The sequence below is a fragment of the Sturnira hondurensis genome, unplaced genomic scaffold (genome assembly GCF_014824575.4).
Source record: "Sturnira hondurensis isolate 20B ecotype Veracruz unplaced genomic scaffold, ASM1482457v3 Scaffold0025376, whole genome shotgun sequence".
Classification (NCBI taxonomy): Eukaryota; Metazoa; Chordata; class Mammalia; order Chiroptera; family Phyllostomidae; genus Sturnira; species Sturnira hondurensis.
The window spans coordinates 242,689-264,919 of NW_028098007.1; the positions used below are offsets into that span (position 1 = coordinate 242,689).

At 44.1% G+C, this 22,231-nt stretch overlaps 1 protein-coding gene across 5 annotated transcripts in view; it reads left to right on the forward strand.

The window, feature by feature from the left end:
• The window catches only part of MOB3C (MOB kinase activator 3C), a 57,589-nt gene that overhangs the window by 17,186 nt on the left and 18,172 nt on the right, over positions 1–22,231 (forward strand). For all 5 annotated transcript variants that reach the window (XM_037039546.1, XM_037039547.1, XM_037039549.1 and 2 more), the window contains exons 3-6: positions 12,863–12,964; positions 15,678–15,775; positions 18,518–18,597; positions 20,154–20,227. In XM_037039546.1, coding sequence (XP_036895441.1) covers positions 12,863–12,964; positions 15,678–15,775; positions 18,518–18,597; positions 20,154–20,227 — 354 coding nt within the window. The remainder of the gene's footprint in view (positions 1–12,862; positions 12,965–15,677; positions 15,776–18,517; positions 18,598–20,153; positions 20,228–22,231) is intronic.

Here is a 22,231-nt window from a genome sequence, read left to right on the forward strand (position 1 = left end):
AATGAAGCCTACATGGTCTCTGCCCTGTCCCTAGCTCACAAGGTAGGGGACCATGTGCAATAAAATGTTATAGGGGATTGAATTATACATAAGTGTGGGAAGTTGTAAATTGTTGAGGGCAATTCAGTAGAAACACTTCATTTCACCTGGCCATAGGTCAAGACTTCTGTCCAGGAGTAGTAAGACATAATGCAGGATGGATGGTCAAGTTTGTGGGGGCCCTGAGTGACATCACAGGAGCTTGGGGTTCCAAAGGCAGTGGACATCCATTGGAGGTTTTGGAGCAAAGAAGTGACAAGTTCAAATCTGGCTTTTTGGACCAAGGACAGAGATACCACAAGCCTTCGTCTTATCTGCCCACCACTGATGTTTTCTGTCTTGAAAGGGTTATGATGGATCCCTTGTTTGGTATACTTGGCTTTTTTTTTTCTCTAAAACTCCTATAGAAAAACTAGTTCTTCAGCTTGGGTGAAGTTTTATGCCCTGTGCAGCAGGCAATTTATGAAGAACTAAGAGAGAGTTGAGTGCCCAACCATGCAAGACCCAGTGGCAGGCCAGTCTGGGTTGGTTTGGTCTGGCCACGTTCACCCTTCCCCAGCCCCACACCAAGAAGAGGTACAAGAATGAGGAAAGGATTCCAGGGCTTAGCTGGGTATTTGGTAAGGAGCACTAAGAAGATGCAGGCAGACTGAGAGCCAGACATTCTTGCTGAGGAGGAAAGGAGGCTCAAAGGAATTTGGAATGTTGCTGGGAGGCATCAGGGCCAACGAAGCACTCAGAACCTGCGTCATGTATCTGAAAGCCTCCAGATTCTATCTCTTTGCTTTTGTACTTTGCTAACAGTTTATTCCCTCACGCTGCTCAGTTGTGGTTTACAGAGTACTTTCCAAGGCCACAGCTGATCTGGCAAGTCATATCCCAAGCTTGAATAATGGTTACTATTTATTGAGTACCTACTATATGCCTGGCATTATGCGATGAACTGGGTATATATTAGCTCATTTCATTCTCACAGCAACTCTGTGATGTAGATGTTATTGCCCCCATTTTATGGATGATGAGATTGAAGCACAGAGGGGTAATGAACATAAGTATTATGTTCAAGGCTTCCTCATTTGTGTATGGTAAAGCCAAAATCTGAATCTGGGCGCTTTGGCTGGAAAGCCCATGGGTTTTCTACCTTCCCAGTCCTAGGATGGCTCCAAACAGCAGAATAACACAAAGTTCATAAAGGAATGAACTTTCCGAGGGTTGTTTTTACTGTAGACCTCCTAGAGGTTGGATCAGGGTGTGTGAGAGTGTGTACAGAGAAATGGAGCTAGAAGGAGGGGAAATAAGCTGGGTTGGCCAACTTGCCCATAGGCCATTTCTGGCTCACTACCAGTTGTGATGTACACCACAAGGCAAGAATGTCTTTTACATTTTTAAGTGGTTGTGGGGGGGCGGATTATAAGAGGATTAACATTTTGTGGCATGAAAATTCAAGTTTCAGTTTCCATAAATATTTATTGAAACGTAGCCACAATCATTCATTTATGTGTTGTCTGTGCCTGTGTTTTCTCTCTACAAAGCCAAAATTCAATAGTTGCGACAACTGAGACCATCCAACACACAAAGCCTAAACTAGTTACTATCTGGCCTTTTTTTAGAACAAATCTGCCAACCCCTACAATAGGCAACACAAAGGAAGAGACCAAGGGGTTTAATACTGTGGCAAGACAAAAGGCAAAGAGTTGAAGTTCAAGGTTGTCTCTGGAAGTGTTGTGGCCATGAGGAGAGAGTATAATATGAGCTTCTTTGAGCCCTAGAAATTGTTTCATTGGGCCTCAGAGATTTGTTTAGGAATAAAACACAATAGGAAGGATTATTCTGTGTTAACACTCTCTATTGGGTAATAAGGAAATATTCTATACATGAAGTAATTCATTTAGATATTTACTAGAGCCCCCCCTTTTTTTTTTTTGGTGCCAGATGCTGTGTTAGATGCCAAAGATACATAGATGAGAAAGATACATTCCTGCCTCTGAGGGGCTTGTGCCCTAGTGCAGAGCTGCATATGCATGCTCTAAGTATTTTAGCCAGCCCTAAGTATTTTAATAGTGTACTGTGAGTTCAATTAAATGCTGGATGAAGTAGGGAAAAAAGAGAGTCAGGGACTGTTTCTGTAATTTATGGGATTACTTTCAGCAATTTGTGGCGGGCCTTGAAGAAAGAATAGGTGTTATTCTTTAAAAAGCTACAGAATAGGCGGAGGGAAAGCCTGACTGAGAGTATTTGGAGTTTATGAGACTGGAAGAGAAGGAGAGATCAGAATTGATTTAAAGGTTCTGTTGCTGGGTGACTGGCAGGAGGATACAATCTGATAGAGGAGAAGGGAAAGGAGGAGAGAGGCAGTGGATAGGGTTGGGGATGAGTTCAGTTGGGGACACGTGGTTTGAGGAATGGTGAAATACATCCGGCTTCCAGTTAGAAAACTATTTTAAGAAATTTTGGCACAAGGTCCCCGGAATTCAGATTTAAGCTGCATTTTTAGAGCTTTTCCATTGGGCAAAGGGGAAAGACTCATTCATATTTTAGAGAAATTCACAAATCTACTTTGACACATGGTAACTGCAGCCACAAGATTTAAAATAGCAACGGACAGAAAATGAATTCATCAGATAGAAAACTACCAATAAAGATGCATTTGGCATAAAACTTTGTTCCTGTGAATGCCACCTGCTGCTTTCAGCATCTGCTTTATTTTCCTGCCTCTATTGCCCCCCATCTGTGAGGCCCGGACAACAGGGAAGGGTGAGCCTCTACCTCCTGCCTGAGGTTCCTCAGCAAACAAAGGTCTTGCTGTCTGTCCTCCAGGTCAGTTATGTTTTTTGGGCTCTAGAATTCCATAGTGGAAACAGAATCTGAAAACTTTTACTCACTTATTAAATCGTTAAATGCTTAATGTGAACATTTTCAAATGCTCAAATGTCTGGTTTTAAAGACTGGGGAAATCTGTGATTGCCTTGTATGTACCCCCTTACTGGTATAGCACGTAGGTTTGGGGAACAGTTAGATTGATCTTTATCTTCTCTGGTTCTTTTAAAGAAGTCAGCACTTTGATATGCTTTCTATTTCCGCTCTTTGAAGACCCCTTTCATGCCAGACGTGATGAAGCAGAAGCTGACCTGAAGCAGAGGAGAGCTGAAGCGTGTCTGCCGCGTACAGAGACTGTTGACCCATTTCCTGTGGCCGGAAGACAGCAACCCTCTGTCCCGAGCATTATTTTATTTGGGATTTTAGAGAATTTTCTTTCCAAGAGTTGGGCAAACCTATAGGTAAGATTGGATATACAACTTTACTCAGACTTTTAGATTGCTTCAGGATGAAATGATCTACTTCTGGAGAAAGGAGTCGGTCAGAGATTTCAGTATTCGGCTGGGCGGCCAGGATCAGCTGGGCTGCCTGGCGTGCCTGAGACGGGGGCTTGAGAGGGAGGAGCACACTTGTACCAGAATAAAATGGGAGAGAGGCTCTTAAGGAAAACTGTGCAGTAAGTCAAACGTACTTCTTTACTTTTAGTTATAAAACAACTGTATCATAACAAAACAAAATGAAATAAAACAGAAGCATAAAAAGTAAAATTCTGCCCCACCCAATTTCATTCTCCCAAAGAAGCCATTGTTAAAATGGCTCGAGATGTTTCTTTTCAGGTATGTTTTTAAACTTATATGTGACGTATACAATGACATGTTGAAGTGTTTCGTATCACACTCTAACCTGAAGCTTTATCATGCCTGGCAGGTAGTAAATAATGCGTCATTTATAGACTGGGTCAGATGAGGGCTGGGTGAGAATGGTCTTAGCCCGGTTTGTGAGTTTTCGTGCTTTGCTGCGTGTTGGCGCCCTTCACCTGAAGCTTCCCAGTGGCTCTCTGTCTTCCATGGCGCCCCATCCCCGACAAGCTTCCCTTCCTGAATTCTCCCTTTCCTGGATGGTCCTACTGCTCTCGGGGTTATGTGACTTTGGTTAATAAGCATATATTGAGGTCCTCCTCTGCGCCTGGCTCCGCACTAGGCAGTGGGGTTAGAGAGATTAGACACAGAGGGAAGTAGGCTCCTATTCCATCTCCAGTCGTTGCGCAAGACCAGTTCTGCTTCTTCCCCTTCTTTTCTATCCCTGCCTTAGTTATAAGCCTCCCTTACCTTCCTCCAGGTTGTTGCAGCAGCCATACTCCACCCTCCAGTCCCTCTCCAGCCTCCAGTTTGTTCCGTACATCATGGCCAGTTCGATGGCCCTAAAGCACAATCTAGTTGTACACAGTCCCTCCCTGTTGTGAGGAACAGTGGTTCACAAGTGTGCTCTGCAAGGCTTGGGGACCCTAGAAATCCTTTTGGAGTATCTACAAGGTCAGAACTATTTCCATAATGGTACCAAGATGTTGTCTGTTGTTACAGAGCAACTGTGGGCAGCTCTGCTGGGCCTGAACGTGTATCAAGTCAGTGGCTCCAAACTATGCCAGCAGTCATTGTGTTCTTCCCTGCTACTCACTCAGAGTTTTTTTTTAATGCCATTTCACTTATAAATGTCCTTGACTAAGCAGTAAAATTATTAATTTTGTTGAGTCTGAACCCTTCAGTGTATATCTTTTTACTATTTTGTGTGCCAGAGTGGAAATGCTCAGAAAGCACTTCCGTTTCCCCTCACAGCGATCTCGAGGAAAAGCACGTGTGGGATGTTTGAACTGCAGGCTGAGCTACCCAGTATTTTCATTTTTACTCGAAAGAATTACTGACCATTAGTGCAGTTGGAAGACAAATTGTGCACAAATAGTGCAGTTGTTGGGGAGCCCTGTAGGCCACAGGCCTGGGTGATCAGACGGCAGCCTGCCTTTCTCAGCCTTTTACACTGTCCTTTACTACTGCTTATGTCATTTTTTTTTAACTAAGGTAAAATTGACATACGTTAATTTCAGGTGTACAACATAATGATTCAATATTTGTATATATTGTAAAATGGTCACAATAAGTTTAGCTAACATCTGTCACCATACAGTCACAGAATTATTTTTTCTTGTGATGAGCACTTTTAAGACCTACTCTCTTAGCAAGTTTCAGATACACGGCACAGCACTATTAACCTTGGGCTCCCAGCTGTGCATGGCATCCCACAACTTACTTATTTTATAACTGCACGTTTATACCTGTGGCTCCCTTCACCCATCTCATCCCCCCAATGCCCCACCTCTGGCAACCTCCAATCCGTCCTCTGTGCCTATGGGCTTAGTTTTTATTTTGTTTTTGTTTTTGATACCACATATAAGTGAGATTATATCATATTTGTCTTTCTCTGACTTGTTTCACTTAGCATAATGCCCTCAAGCTCCATCCATGTTGTCACAGATGGCAAGGTTTTATTCTTTTTATAGCTGAATGATGTTCCATTGTGTGTGTATGTGTATATACACACACATATATATACTCATATATATTACATTTTTTATTCATGCATTCATCAATGGACATTTAGGTTGTTTCCACATCTTGGCTATTATAAATAATGTGAGTATTGCACTGAACATGGGGGTGCACATGCCTGTTCAAGTTAGTGTTTTCATTTTCTCTGGATAAATACCCAGAAGTAGGATTGCTAGACCATACAGTAATTCTGTTTTTCAGCATGCTATTTTTTAAACACGTACTTTCTTTGCCCCTCTCGCCCTTTCTCTTGTCATTCCTCCCACCAGGAGATGCATTGACAGCTCTGAAGGCTGCTTGTGATCCCAGAATCAGAGCAGGGGAAGAAGATGGGCCTGAATCTAGACCTTTTGCCTCTGAGAATCTTACTACCCCTGCTCCGTTTGAGGCCTGTTGTGAATCACCGCCCCGCTGCACCTTAGTGGGCCTCAGATTTCTTTTACTGTGGTTGAGTGAGACCTGCGATCTGCATAATGCTACCCAGCCTTACTACACACAGGGCTCTTGGGGAAACCCGCGGAATGCCTTGGCCCCTGAAACCACACTTACAGACTGTCCTTTGAGTGAGCTGATTTCACAGGTAGCTCCTCTCACCCATTGTGCATTAAATTTGACTAGCTTCTGTTTGAAAGTACCCTTTCCTTGACCTTGTCCCCTACTTAGTAATGACATCATCAGAAACCAAATCGGCCAGCTAATAGGTCTGGCAGAAAAAGAATATATCCTTGTACCTGATACAAGAACTGCCATGAAATAATGTGGTTGGACTGGTTTGTAGCTGTCCTACATTCTATTCCAAAACACAAAATACAAAGCTATCTTAGAACAAGAAGAAATTTCTGATGGATTAGGTGTCAGATTAATATAATAATAATAAAGTAGCATAATGCCCTTGCACGTATGTAAGCTAGTGCAGAGCTGACCAACCTTCTTGACATCACAGCACACAGAAAATGATATTATTCACCCTGACGAGAGGATCAATCTCTCGCTCACGGCACATCACTAGGGAATCTCTGTGTTAAGGTTTCTAACTAAAAGCATTCTCGTTGGTGTCTGGCTAACTCAGACTGGCTGCCCGCTTCTGCTGTCAGTATTAATGTTTAAATGCAGTGTAATAGTTTAAAGTTGCAGTTCTGAGCCAGACTATGTAGATTTAAGTCTTAGCTCCGCCACTCACTAGCTATGTGACCATGGGCAAATTACTTAATCCCTTTGTCCCTCAGTTTCTTCATTCATGAAATGTGAAAATGATACTTACCTCATAGAGTTGGGAAGATTATGTGAGTTAGCACATGTAAATTGTGGTATTTGTAAAGTGCTTAGAACATTGCCTAGCATATGGTAAGTGCCTATAAGCATGTGCATACTATTACTGCTTGTAGTAGTAGTGTTCACTTTGACTGCTGGTACATGGCTTCAGAGAAGTAAATGTGGGCTCAGTCTCCCCCGATGCCTCCTGAGACCTCCTCCTCTGCCTCACATCTCTTAGTCTGGGCCTGTTCCTTAAGAGCGTCCATCCCCTTTCCTTTCATTGCCTCTGTTTCCTTTCATCTTCTCAGTTTCCATTTGTTTGGGGGCCTTCAGTCAGGTGATGAAGGAGTAAAGAGCTGAATTGATCGTCGTACTCACTAGCTTGCTCTTACCTGCTCTTGCTCCTGTGACTGAGGGGAAGAAGTCTTAGAGAGTGGGAAGAGGAGCAAGTCATAGACCTTAAAAAGAACTCTAGAGTGGTTGGAAGAGGAACGTGAACTGACATGGCCAAACCGTTAGCCCACAAAGTCCGTTCTTAGCCCACACAGTGGGACAGTGATCGTCTGACACCACAGGCTGATGTAGGAGCTGGTTGGTTCTCTGTCGGCTCTACCAAAATATGGAGAACAGAGCTGGTGGCTTTGGAGCACTGTAGCTCATAAGACTCCCTGGAGAAATGACACAGTTCTTTCAGAAGATGGACTTTGGAGTTAGCAGTGAGGGGACATCAGCACGTGCGTGTCGTGAATACCTCTTGCCTTCAGAGTCCTGCTGGGGAGACTCCTCGTCTGCTCTGTGAGTTCTCTGGGCCCTCTCCCCTTGCAGGAGCGGGTTGGTTGTTGTATCTGCATCTTTAACAGCTACTACACGAACAGTACAACTAACACTTATTGACCAACAGATTTTACAAGAAAGGAAAACATACATTCCTACTCTTATTTTAATGGAGGAAATCAAGGTCAATTTAGGCGTAGGACTAGAAACATGTATTACGATTGATGATGATTATGATCATACCCTGATGGTGAGACTGCATATGCTCTGCCTCTGCTCACCCCTTCGGCTGATTTGCCATCACTCCCCCACATATTCTCTGCTCCAGCAAGCCTGAACAATCTACAGGGGCACTAACTGGCCATTCTGCCTCACCTAGCACATGCTCTTTCTCTGCCTCTCCCTGGCCTCCACCCTGGCCAGTTCCCACTCATCCTTCAGGTTCCAGCTTAGCTGTCCTTTCCTATAGTTACCAGACTGAGTTAATGACTCTCTCCTGCTCCACAGCACCTGGTACTCCCCTGGCACAGTACTTGTCCCACTGTATTGAAATTGTTTTACATGTCAGTGGATTTTAGTTCCATAAGGACATAAACAATATCTTCTCTTGTATACTCACTGTCTAGTACTGGACAGTTGGGTGTTCAGTAAATATAGCATGTGCATAATGAATAAGTCAGGAGTGCTTTCACTTCTAGGTTCTTTTTTAATACAACAGCCTTATGATACAAGCAGCCCAGGCCTTACCGTGACCTCATTTTGTATATGAAGACGCTGATACTCAGTGAAGCTAAGCAGCTTGCCGAAGCTCATGCAGACAGCCAGGATTTAAACTGGTGTCTCTCAGATTTGACTGTTCAATGCATTTTTTTGTTTTTACAGTTTTCCTTTTTAAAAATAGCATTTAAAAAGACAAAAATTAAAATAGAATATTTTGGGCCCTGGCTGGTGTAGCTCAGTGGATTGAGCACAAGCCTGAGAACCAGAGGATCACGGTTTGATTCCCAGTCAGAGCACATGCCTGGGTTGCAGGCTAATTCCCTGCAGGCCAGTTCTCAGCAGGGGATGCACGAAAGGCAACCATACATTGATGTTTCTCTCCCTCTCTCCTTCCCCTCTAAAGATAAATAAATAAATAATAAAATCTTTTTTAAAAAATAGAATATTTTGTTTTCAGGATTATAAAAAATATCTTCAAGGCACTGATATTCCTGAAACATTTTTCTTTCATCAAAGGTTGAATTTCAATCTAGAGATGATTTTTAAAAATGTATAATCAGATTCTAAATTCCAATGTGCATTGGAGAAAAATTATTATGTATTTTATTGGAAAATAAAACATGACAGTACAAGTGTAAGAAGTACTACATTTTATTGTACAATTTGGAGAATATTGAAAAAATATGAGGAAGAAAATAAAAATCACCCCAGCATGCAGGGAAAACTACTACGGATTAGAAATGGCCTGGCCTCGGAAGGCAGCATGGAGTTTGAAACCACTAACTAGATGTTCGGCATTTGGTAGATAATTCAGCTTCTGAGCCTCAGTTTTCTCACTTGAAATATGGTGAAATATTTACTTTTTAGGATCATTGTAAGAATTAGAGATGTCTATAAATGCCTGGCACATAGTAGGCACTCTTTCAAATTAGAGTAGTATTAATATATTTGTGTGTTTTTTTAACTAAACATTTTTAATTGGTTGATTGATTTTGAGAGAGAGAGAGAAACATTGATCTGTTGTTCCACCTATTTATGCATTCATTGGTCAATTCTTGCATACTCCCTGACCAGGGATCAAACCCACAGCCTTGGCGTATTGGGACAATGCTCTAACCAGCTCAACTACCCAACCAGAGCTGTATATTTCTATATAGTTTTTCTTATCTGTTGTGTGTGCATACACATGTTTTGGTTTGTTTTGGTATGTTTTTTTGAAGCATATTTATAGTAAGTATATCATTGAGTCTTCACAAGATTGCTGAAAAAGGTGGGTATTATTTTCAAACCATTCTGTAGATGAGAAAACAGACCTCTAAGACATAAAATAATTTGGTCTTGGCGCTATGCCTGATACTGTCTGCACCAGGACTCTCAGTTTGGTCTCCTGATGCCAAGCCCATGTGCCTTCCCTATCAGCAGTGTGCTTCCTTTCCAGCTCGACCTCCACCAATACACAAGAGGGGGGCCTGGAACCCTGCCCAAGACAGAGGCAAGGGGGGCAGGCAATGGAAGTGCTGGGAGCCTCCACATCGCCTAGGTTCAGCCTGAAAACAGAAAAGAAGTACCCGCTTCCTTCTCTGAAGTAATAGACGTATTGCCCAATCCTGTAGCATGGACCAGGCTTCTTCCTAGAAAGTTAAAAACCGTTTGGGTCACAGTGTTCTTTCTGAGAGGAAACTTATCAGGGAATTCATAAAACTGAGAAGCTTTACTCTGTTGTCTCCAGGGCAAAGATGTACCCAAATTTCTTTCAGTATGTATAGCACTCAGTACTTAAAGGGCCTGGGTGACACGCACTGTACCTAACACCTCCTATGTGCATCATTTTATACCATTTTCACTTCGGTGCATGTTTTCTGATGGCTAATTTATGTCTGACTGATAGGAGGTACACAGAAAAACAGGTGACACTTGTGGTCTTTAGGAACGCTGGGGAGATCTCAAGGCCACAAAAGTCAGTGCTCTGATTCAGTTTCCAGCAGGGTGTTTGGGAGCAGAGGATGGAGCCCTGACCTCTAGTTCTGTGCACTGATAGCATCTATTCGCATGGTGCCTACCAGTGTTTGCACAAATCTTAACTCGGAGGGAAGGAGACGTTTGAGATGGTTTCAATGGCTGAGAAGACTTCTTAGGCCAAGGGAAGAAGGTGAGCCAAAGACCCGCTCGATTATGGAACCTCGCCTTCTAAAGACTCTTATCAAATGATTGCATGAATAATAAATTAAGGCCCCACAGTCCCTGCAAGTGAACTCTCTGTGATAAAATAGACTGTGTGGACAGGCTCCAGAGAAGAAACTGTCAACCCTTTGGTAAGATTATGGCATCTCTCCCTTCCCCCTCCCTCAGTGTAAATAGGGAAGTTAGGCATGTTTTTTCACTTTACTGTCTTCTTGCATTTTTTTCTTCCTAGTTTCAAAAACAACCCTTCTTCAACAAGTTCTGTTTCCAAGGAAAGTCTTAACCACTTGTCCCTTCTGGCGTACCCTCTTCCAATGAAATCCATGCAGAATAGACCAGGTACTCTGTCTTTTTGTGTGTGAAACCATAAAATCTAATACTGAGTGTGCAGCAGTGCTCAGAGGTATGCTGCTTCCACAAGAGGCTCTGTCAGCCCTATTGTGGTAAAAACCAAGTATAAATTGTGGCTAACCGGGTTTTCTAGCTAGAGTTGTAAGTATTTCTGAGCATCCCCTGTGAATTATAAAGCCGCCAGCCCTCTTGCTGCTCCTGCACTGCCTGCCGGTTGGCTGTTTTTCTTGTCCCTTAGACCTTCCATCAGAGTGTGGAAAGAGAAGTGAATCCAAAATCTGTCCACTCTGCACTTGGCTTGCAGTGCTGGCAAGAAAATAGATGGGGACAAGGGTTGACACTGAATTGCACACAGAGGCAGAGCCAAAGGGACAATGGTCCCTCCTCAGCCTGCTGTCCAGTGGTCGGTGCCCCCAAGCTCCTGAAAATGAGTGACCCTGTGTTTTATTGCTGTAGCGTTTCTCACTGCTGAGCAGCTTTTTCTCTTTTAATATACCTTGGAGAGGGTGGATACTGGGGTGCTGATATTTTCTTTTAATTTTTTGAATTCATAGCGTGTTGCACAAGGTATATCTTGTGCTTGAAGCTGTTGGCTGGAGTAATATTTTGAGATTCTCTGTGGATTCCTTTCGTCCATGTGTTTATCTGTCCTGTAAAGTATAATTGAAAATCTGCTGTCATTAGATCCTAAAAATGGAAGGAAGAATGCACCCAAATTGAGCTGTCAGACACTTGGCTGCCTAACCATGCTTTCTGGATTGTGATGTTGAAAAGGGCCATCATTCTGTGCGCTTTCTCTTAATGGCTGTCGTGTGCTTGCTCCCGAGAACAGCAGAGAAGCCGTTGCATCGACTCTAATCAATCTTCCTGAGCAGACTTGCCATTTCTCTGATCGTGTTCAGCTGGGGTCCTCTGAGAAGAGAGTGGGCCTTTTCCCTCAGTGGGCAAAGAGCCAGCTTCCATTTCAAAATCTCTCAGAAAAAAAAAAATCCAACAACCCAGAGCCTGTGTTTATGGAAGGTTGGTCTACAAGTCTTTCACACTGCATGCCCCATCAGCACTTCAGTGCCTCTATTTTAGAAGGATGTAAAGGTTTAATCACCCTGGTGGGGATTTAGACCCAGAAACTTCAGAGAAATCTTATTATTTCTAACTGCAGGCAAAGAGTATTAAGGCTCCACTCTGGATCAGGGGCATGACATGTTCTATAAGTAATTTATCTTTACCAGGGGAAGGCCCTACTAGAGTGTCATAGAAACAGTGCAGTGATTGGTACTGGCTCCTTATTCCTCCTTTTCTCTTTCCCCTTCTCAATCTCCTGCTTATTCTTATTCTGTCCCTACTTTTTCCTGCCCAACCTGTCCAGGATTCGAATATCTGCCTCCCAAATCTTCCCTTTAACAAGGGGTACCAGCGGCTTGCCCATGAGAGAAAATAATGCTTTTGTGATGAATGACCGCATCCAGAAGCCTGGTGTAGACCTATCAACCGCAGACTCCTAAATAAACCCTACCTGCATCCTCTCAAATAAGAAACAGAGGAGGGAAGAGTATGCTGTGGCTCCAAAGGCACTGTCTGTGCCCTTAGACAGGAAGTAATCTAACCCTCAAGCCCATCCCCTGCTCTATTGCACCTTCCCCGAGGCAGTCTCCACTGAAGGCCTTTTGAGTCCCTGTGCCCAACCGCACATGACTGTTACTAACCATGATTTCATTTGCATGGACCCCGCCCAACCTCACCCTCCTTCCTGTCTTTCTCGGGCTGAAGCTGAAGGATGTTACAGGTGGGATTCTGCTTATGGATTCATTGTTCTGTTTGGGGACTGTAGTTTGGTTGGTGGCAGATCTAAATCCATGTGCTAATGAACATGGTGAAAGCAGGCTTCTGCTGTCCTTTTTTAATCTAGCCTGTCTGTCTGAGTTTCTTCCGTGGTTAATGATCTCCTATGATGCTTTTGCCGTTTGTTTTGCCCCCTGGGTCAAAACAAATCAATAGTCCTCACAGATGTTTAAAAACCATCAGTGTAAAGCTCCTGGGTCTCCCCACACCCCTTTTTTTCCTTCTGGGTAAACTTACAGCTTGATCAGTACAGTGATATCTCCCTTCCATCTCCTCTTTCCTCCCAGAGATGGGCAGCAGTGACCCCCTTCCTATTGCAGAAGGGGACACGAGGAAGAAGAAGAAACGGAAGGCCCGGGCCGCTGACTTTTTGCCTGGAAAGTTTGAAGGTTGGTGACTCTACTCTCTTCGATCAGGCCTGTGGCTCTCCAATCATGGGAGGAGCCACCTGAAGCCTCAGGGTCTAGAGCATGGGATCTGTGTCATCATAGAGTCACCTCATGGTTATGTGTGTGATAGGGATGCAAGTGTCTGCACAAAGGAGTGACAGAGAGAGCAGAGATGGGAAAAGCCCCAGTTGGTCAGAGCTGTACACAGAGTGAGATGGTCCGGTGTGTTCCAGCCCCTTTCAGATGTGATCTTTCCTTTGGCTATTCCTGGAAGGGCTGCCGAGACGTAGAACAAGCATGTGAGAGGAAGAGAGGGCCAGGGCAGCAAATGAAACTGCAGTCCTCTGTACGCAGAGAACTTGACTCCAAGAGATTGCAGCTACTTGTGCTGGATGAGTTCGACACTGTTTTAAGAGTGAACACTGCGTTCAGGGGACACAGCGTTTGTCATCAAACGTTTTGAGCATGGTGTGCGGCACCAGGCGCGGTGCCAGTCCTGTCCTCACCGGGCATGTGATGGGGTGAAGTGGGTCACTGGTCACTTCTGCCAAGGACTGAAAGGATCAGTAGCACTCCTAGGCGTGACCTGCCCCTCCATCTACTTTGTTTCTTTTGTGAAACTTGAAAGCTTCCCCTCATGGTCCCTCTTTCCAACATTGCAGATACACTAATGAATTAACTGTTTTGTAGAGCAGTTCTAGTCACAAGCCCTTTATACACGTGAGGAATATTGTACTTCCAACCACCAACCCATTCTGACGTGTGTCAAAGGCTAATGCTAAAGTGCCCATTGCGAGTAAAGCGTGTTATTTAAAATACTTACAAACAAAAATATGTATTCTTTTGTTTCTTTTTTAAAAATTTATTGAATTTATTCGGGTGACATTAGTTAATAAAATTGTATAGATTTCAACTGTACAATTCTATTATATATTATCTGTATGCCGTATTGTGTGTTCACATCCAAAATGAAATCTCTTTCTGTTACCAGTTATTCCCCTTTACCCTCTTCTACCTCCACCCACCCTGGAATCCCTCTGATAATCACCACACTGTTGTCTGTGTCTGTGAAGGTTTGGATCGTTGGGGGTTTTTTTGCTTAATCACTTCACCTTTTTAACCCAGCCCCCTAACCCTCTTCCCTCTGACAGCTATCATTCTGTTTTCTGTATCTATGAGTCTCTTTCTATTTTGTTTTTTCATTTTGTTCACAAAGTTCTACATATTAGTGAAATCATACAATATTTGACTTTCTCTGACTGGCTTATTTCACTTAGCATAATACTCTCCAGGTCCATCCATGCTATTGCAAAGCGTAGGGTTTCCTTATTTTTCACAGCTGAGTAGTATTCCGTTGTGTAGATGTACCACAGCTTTTTTATCCACTCATCTACTGATGAGCACTTAGGCTGCTTCTATATCTTGGCCATTGTAAATAACGCAGAGAACACAGCAATGCAACAGTGTGTATTCTTAAACAGCTGCCAAGACCAAACCGTAATGAAACCAAGAACGTACGTAGTGTGGGGTTTTGTCTGTTTGTTTGTCTTTAACTCACACAGTTGATGTGTGTATATGGATGGGTTGGAGGGGATAAGGAGAGAAGGCATGGACAAAAGTCCCAAGGTTTTTAAAATAGCTTCCAAATCAACAGGTCTTACTCTTTCAATGAAGAGCAATGATAAGAGTATTTCCTGTTATTCAGGGGTGGCTTGTGCAATTATAGGGCTCCTCATGACTCAGAGTGATAAAATCTAATTTCATGGTTAAAAAGTATTCTGCTCAGTCTGTGGGTGTAAGTGCTCAGCTGCCTCAGCGGGGAAAGCTGAGGAATGGAGGTCATGGGAGAAGGAGGTCAGCTCAGCAGAGGCTGTGGGGGAGCTGTGGCTGCCTTTCAAAGGGGCTTGGTGAGCTTGTGCTATTTGTGAGCTTGCGCAGGTCACCTGAAAGTTCTTTCAACCCAGGCCTATCACTCTGTTACAACCACTCTGACTCAGGACCCTAAAAACCTCGTGGCATCCGTCTACAGTTATGTCTGTCTCCTGTTTCCTATGGGTGGCTCCTGGAAACTTCTCAGAAATATCCAATGAGTTTCTTTGTGTGTGGTATAAAATAAAACAGTGCTTTATTCCTCTTTGTGTCACCAATGCCTAGCGCAGAGCTGGGCACATAGGCACTCAGCAAATGAGTAAATGGATGCATGATGTCCATTCAAATTGTACCCCTCCTATAGGGATCCCCCAGATTCCCTCAACAGATACATATAACCTTTTCCTTCTCTGGCCCATTTTTACTGTCTTGTCTCTCTATGATGGTATTTCCCACTGTCTGGTTTACTCTGGTGTCACTTGTGTACACATCTGCCTCTCCCCAAAGGGCAGGGACTATATTTTATTCCTTCCTCTATTCCTATTATGAGTCTAATATGCTATCTGACACATAGTAGGTGCTCAGGAAGTAGGTGTGTCAAATTGAAACCCTCCCACTGACCTCACTTCTAAAATGAGGAACAGCATGCCTTCGGTGTGGCCTGGTTGTTGAGAAGCTGAGTTCTGAGACGGTGGGAGAGCTTATGGTCATCCTCGTCCCTTTGCTGTGGAGCCATCATGTGCCTTGTCAGGCCAAGGAAGCTGAGTGGCAGAAGCTCTTCTTCCCGTCCTAACTTGCAGAGGGTAACTCATCTTGTTATTCCCCTCGTCCATTTCATCTCCAGATACGTACAGGCTGACCTCTGAATTGCTTGGAGAGGGAGCCTATGCCAAAGTTCAAGGTGCTGTGAACCTGCAGAATGGCAAAGAATATGCTGTCAAAGTGAGTATCTCATCTGGGTGCCAGGCTTTACTTTACCAACAGTCCTTCCTAGACCAAATAAATGTCGTATTCCCCAATACGGTGGCTCAGTAAGAATCCAGGTTCCAAAGCTGTATCTGCTGGATTCAAATGTTGATTTCTCTGCTTGCTGTGTAACATTAGGAATGTTACTTAATCTTTTGTCTATCAGTTTCCTCATCTGTAAAATGGATGTAATCACAGAACCTACATGGTATTGCTGTGAGAATTAAATAAGTTAACATGTGTGAAGTGCTTTAGAGCAGCACCTAGCTCAGAGTAAGCTGCTTCTTAAACTGGCAAATGAAATTAGCTTCAGGGAGTAGACGGACAGATTTGGAATTAGATAATCTACCTGAATTTCTGTTTTCACGAACTGCTATTTGACTTTGGGGAAGTCACTGAACTTCCTTGAACCTCAGTTCCCAGATCTCTAAAGTGTAGATAATAATGCTTGCCCTTCCTGTCTCATGGATTGGTTATGAAGATGAAAATAAAAATAAACTGGTATTAGTAGAAAGATTTTGCACATTAAAAATGCTTTAAAGTGACGTATCATGATAATGAGGGCAGAGCTCTCAGCTGCGAGGCTTCTAGGAGAGGTGGCTTCTAGCTATGTGACCTTGGAGTAGCTTACTTCTCCCCTCAGTGCTCCCACTTACCCACTTCCCATGGAGGAAGGGGTGGATCTAGAGCAGTGGTTCTCCACGTGTGGTCTCTACCCCAGGGCCTATCTATTTTCACCAAGTTTCCAAGTGATTCTCTTACCCACCAAAGTTTGAGAACCACTGATCTAGAAACAAGGTCTTATTACACCCAAGGGGGCAATTCAAACTTACTTCAAATCATCAACCTGAGCCACCAGATCCAATCACTGCCTCATATGGGCAAACTCAGCCAAACTGACCGCTGAAAGAGGTGGTGTTTTGTTTTTTTTAACTAACTGGCCATAGTCCCAGCTGTGGGTTTGTAAAGTAGAACACTTCTGCTAAGCCACGGTCCTTTTTGCCTGGAGTATTGCTGTATATGGTAACAAAAGCACTACTTCATTTCCTTTTTGGAGACCAGTCAGTATAAATTACAAGTAATTTTTTTAAGTATGCCCTAAACATGGTAAAAACTACAAATGTCCATTGACTTTCAAAGGTCTGACTACATTTATGGATGATAGACCTATTTCTTCAAAGTTGGATCACAAGAGGAAAACCAGGCCCTTTCTCCATGTTCCCTGGTGTCTTTGGGCAAAGATGGACCCAGGCTTGGCAATTCTTGGGTTTAGCAGTTCTGCTGTGTCTCATGTTTCTCCTGCTCTTTGAAAGTTCCCTAGAGATGGGCTGCTTCTCCCAGCGTGGCTCCACAATACTCAGTCTTCTTTGGGCTTTCCCTACCAGCATCCAGCTGATAAATGCTAGAGTCTCAGGGTAGGAATGGAATTTCAAGATAACCTAGTCCTGAATTTCCTCTGCAACTCCTCAAATAGTTGGACCATGTTCCACTCCCCCATTACCTCCTCAGAGAAAATTATGCCATTGCCGGATAGCTTGCCTGCTAGAAAGTCCTTCCTGACTTTGACCTGAAGTGTTTGGTGAATGAATAAATTGCCTAGCTTCTGTGCCCCAGCACTGCACCTCTTTGTGCAGAAAATGGGTCCAGAGGTGTACTAACAGACATAGACTTATTTAGAAAATTACATTAGTCATGAATGTTTGTGCTGCAACATATTGGAGAAGTTTGAGGTACTCTACCCAGCATTCATGGGATGAAGGAACTGGATGTCATCATCTGCTGCCCATTCGTTCCATGGGGCTGTAATGCAGAGCCAGCTCCACAGAACACTTACCCACAGACTCTACCTGACTCAGTTGGAGCTCTGGATGGGTCCGTAGAGACGTTCCGAGTCAGCCAGCCAGCCCCTGTGTAAACCACCTGCTCATCTGCTGGCTCACCCATTCCTTTAGTTGGTACTTGCCAAGCATCTCCAAGTAGGGTTAGCACCACACTGTATCATAGGAGAAACCCACTGTGTCACAGGAGAGACAGACCTGTAGGTTCTCTGAGAGAAGCGGTATAAAATAAACACAGGTTCAGGATAGCAAGGGCTTCAGAGGCAGCTCTGGGCTTGAATTCCTGCCCTGGTACCTATCAGAGCTGTGGGCACAATGCTTTGCCTCTTCCTATCTTTGGGGATTGTGTTGTGAGGGTTAAGAGATTATGTACTTAAATGACCTAATGCAGTGCCTGCCAAAGAGTAAATTCTCAGAACTGCAGAGGTGGCATCTGAGCTGGGCCCCAGAGCTGGTTCCTGTCCACAGTGCCCTTCATGCCCCTTGCTCTTCCTCCAGCACTAGGAGATCCCTCAGTAGAGCTTGTAAATTCTTACCCAAAGGGCAGAAAGAGAGGCCCTTGGAGTAAGAGCTGGGTAGAGAGAGCTCTTTGTCTTGCTGCTGCCTCAGTCTCCCCTAGGCAGCTTGGAACTGCCCTCAGAGGCATCCACAGTGTTGTGCTTGGCCAGAGTCGAACAGGCCCAGCCAGGCTGGGAAGCCCTCTGACCAGACTGCTGCTTTGCTGACAGAGCCACAATGCCTGTGTCACCAAGACCTACTCCAGACACGTGCTTAAAACTGATTTGGGCCAAATTTGGTATTTCGTTCTGCCATAGGTTTCCTACGGAGGGGTGTTTTGAAGTCAGGTGGGTGTATTTGACAGATGTTATTCTTCCCACAGATCATCGAGAAACAAGCTGGGCATAGTCGGAGTAGGGTATTTCGAGAGGTGGAGACGCTCTATCAGTGTCAAGGAAATGAGTGAGTATAGTGTTGGGTCACTTGCTCCTTCTCTGGGGGGGACACATGGCTGCAAAAAAGGAGGTTACTGCCATCTCCTGCCCCCAATTCTCACTCCTTCCTCCACAACTGATTGTAACTCTTTCCATCTTTCAATGCTTTAAAAAAAAGGAGAAATAACAGCAGCCATCTCCTGTTTAAGCTGATACACTATAAATATCGGCAATTCAGGTAGATTAGAAGAGTGAGAAACCTGAGTGAGTGCCTGGTACACAAATGGGGTTTTATGTCTTTCAAGTGCCTGTTGAAACTAGGCTGAGTGTTGCCTGGTGGAAACCTTTAGGAACCCGCTTTGACTATAGATGAGGGTGATGAGAACTGTCAGGAGTACATGCCGCTGTCTTCTGTTTCTAGGATAGTCACATACGTGCAGCTCCCACCGAGGGTTCCTGAGGCCTGGCCTTACCCTCTGTGGTTGATACCTGGGCCAAGGTGCTCTCTAGCCCCGTCTTAGTCTGCTCACCACCAGCTCCAAATGAGTAGCTCTCCCACTGTGGCCTTAAATCAGGGTCACCTCTAAGACTCCGCTTCCCCCTCTCTTTCGTTCCCTGGCAGGGTCAGCAGGGAGCCAGTGGCCCGGTATTGATGGCTTTGTCATTAAGCTTGGAGGATGGGGGCTGCTGTTGATTTAACTCCAGGCACTGCCTCTACAATCTTCTTTCAAATTAGGCCATTTTGGCCATCTTATTTGGACGCCTTCACACTAGTAAAAGCCTGGTGTCTCCCAAAGTGGTCAGCATTTTTTTATGAGGGACAGATTTTTATTTTCAGCCTGCAGCTTCTGAGTTCAGCATTAGAGACTCTACTTGGTTTATTTCGTTCTTTAAAAGAAAAAAAGCCCCCAACACCTCCAATATCCAGGCTGGTGGCTTCCCTACTGAGTTACAAGACGACCTTGTTGGCAGAGCACGGTAATGCTCAGGCAGACAGAGAGTGCTCACCGGGGAAGGCCACAAGTGCTATGGTGGCCGGGAACACGGCCGTTTCATTAAGCAGCGCTTAGCAGTTAGGGTCTAGCGGTGCCCACGTTAGGCCCCAAGTCTATTTGACAGATGTTTCCATTTTCTCCAGGCAATGTAAATACTGCCCCGTGATTTATGGGCAAGAGGGAGGGCAAGTAATTATTTGCTGCTTGCCTCCAGGACACACACCTACTATTCAGCGTTATTAGCCGCAATTGCTTCCAGTCGGCTGCAGATTTTATTCAGTTTAATGTGACCGGGACTTTTTTATAACTCTACCTAGTGGGTTTTAGGGTTGGGGTTTGACAGCACAGACTTGGCGAAAACACCAGAGACTAAACATTATGGAAAGATAAGGTGACCTGAATCTTGCTAACACCATTGGCTACTTCTCAAACATGGGTCTTTAATAAGCATTCTGATTTCAAGTTGATTTCTGCCCTGTTACAGGCTGTTGTATATTTTTTCATTGTATATTTGTAAATGGGTTTTAATATATAATACCATTTCTCCTTTTTTTTTTTTTGCTTTTCTTCCTATTTTTCCCTATTTAAGGAACATTTTGGAGCTGATTGAGTTCTTTGAAGATGACACAAGGTTTTACTTGGTCTTTGAGAAATTACAAGGAGGTACTTAACTGTTGAGTATGTGTTTGGACTTCTGATTAAGACGCAAGGTAGTGATCATTCATCATGAATCCCAGAGACGTCTAAAACGAGTCAAGCTAATAAAAAGGATGAAGGACTTAAAACTGCCCTTGATTTGGGAGAAGGGAGGCCGGAGGGAAGGATGATAATTAGCATTTTGCAGAGCTTAGAATGTCACCTGTGTGGGCATTTTGTAGATGCCTCCTCATTGTAATAGGGCTCATGTATAGATACATGTAGTCGCCAATTTATCAATCCAGGTTTTGACATGTTCTCTATTTAACTGAATTAATTGTGGGTGGAAGCTCTTCCATACACTGTGAAGTCCAGAAAGGCTCACCAGGGGAGAGGAAGGTCCTATTGTTTAGGACACAGACCCAGGATAGAGAGAAGCCTGAGAATGTGCCGTCCTTCCCAGAGAAAGTTGCCATTTCTGGCCATCACCACTACTGCCATCACCCACGCACAATATCACTGGGATGTGTGTTGACGTTGCTTTTCTGAAAAAGAGCAGGAGATAGAGAAGCCCTTGTCCTCCCCGTCACTCACCAAGCCCCAGGACGCATTTGCAAGGTGAACATTAGGGAGGGTGTCTGGAGCTGAGAGGAGGGCTACACGGAGAGGCTTGTGGTTAAGAGACAGTGCTTTAGAAACCAGCACGGCTAAGTTTAAGTCTAGCTCCATCACTTGCTAGCTGTGTGACCTTGGGCAAGTCACTTATCCTTTCCGAACATATTCTCTCATCTGTAAAATGGGAATAACGAGAGCACCCACCTCCTCGGGATGCTGTTAAGGTAAACGATGGAATTCATGTGAAATGTTTAGCTCAGTACCTGGTAGGCAATAAGGGTCCAATAATTGTCAGTGGTTAATATTATTAAAACAATTGGGCATGGTGGGGGCTAGCTGTACATAGAATGTTGCATTCCACCTTCCTTTTTAACAAATTTGGAAACAAGAGACTACTGTAAAGCAAACCTGAGACCTAACCGAGAGCTGGTCTTCTCGAAATGTTTCCTAGCATGTTGGGATCCCTTGATTGTTTAATCTGGCAAGTGAAAGATCTTTCATCTCCTGTGCATGCCCAAAACCAGAGGTAACAAAGTGAACATGTACCATTTGTAGGTCACAGGGATGACACCTTCAGTCCAGAAATACAGGCTTCCGGTAGTGAGCATAGATCACATAGAGCCAAGCCATATGTTCATGCCTGTGCCTGCCCTGCCCCGCCCAGCAACACTGAAGCTGTGAGTTATGTGTTTGAAATGCTAGATGCAGCTGAAACCATATCACTCAGAATACAGCTCTACTAAGGTCAGACCCAGTAGGTGAAGAGAGTGTGTTTGGCCCAGGGCAGCCCATCCCCCAGCGTCCCGGCCACAGATCCTCCTGCGGGAAGGTCTGCGCAGGTTCTGAGGCCAGCCTTACTGGGCTTAAGTCCTGATTCCACCACTTACTGGTATGCAATCTTGAGCAAGTTGCTTAATCATTCTAGGCTCTGGGTTCCCCATCTATAAAATGTATTTGTACATTTCGTAAAATTGCAATGAAGCTAGTCTAGATAATCTATTGAAAGTGTATTACACAGTGCTTGGCACACAGTAACTTCTCAATAGTTGTTAGCCAACAAAATTTACTTGGTTTTTGAGAAATTGCAAGGAGATACTTACTGTTGAGTATATGTTTGGACTTCTGATTATGGCCTGGGGCAATGATCATTCATCATGAATCCCAGAGACTTCTCAAAGAAGTTGCCAACAAAATAATAATAATAATAATAGAGAAAGTTCAAGGAGGAGCAGTTTTTTTCTCTTGTTCTAGACCTTTACTATCCAGTTTGGTGAAGATGTGTCATTTTTGTTTGTAGGCATTTCTTGTGTGGATCTGAGATCAGATGCAAGGGAGGAAAAGTTTCTAGACAGAGGCCCCCCAACCCCAGATCGATTCACTTTTAGTTCTTTTTGATTCCAGAAGCCAATTGGCATT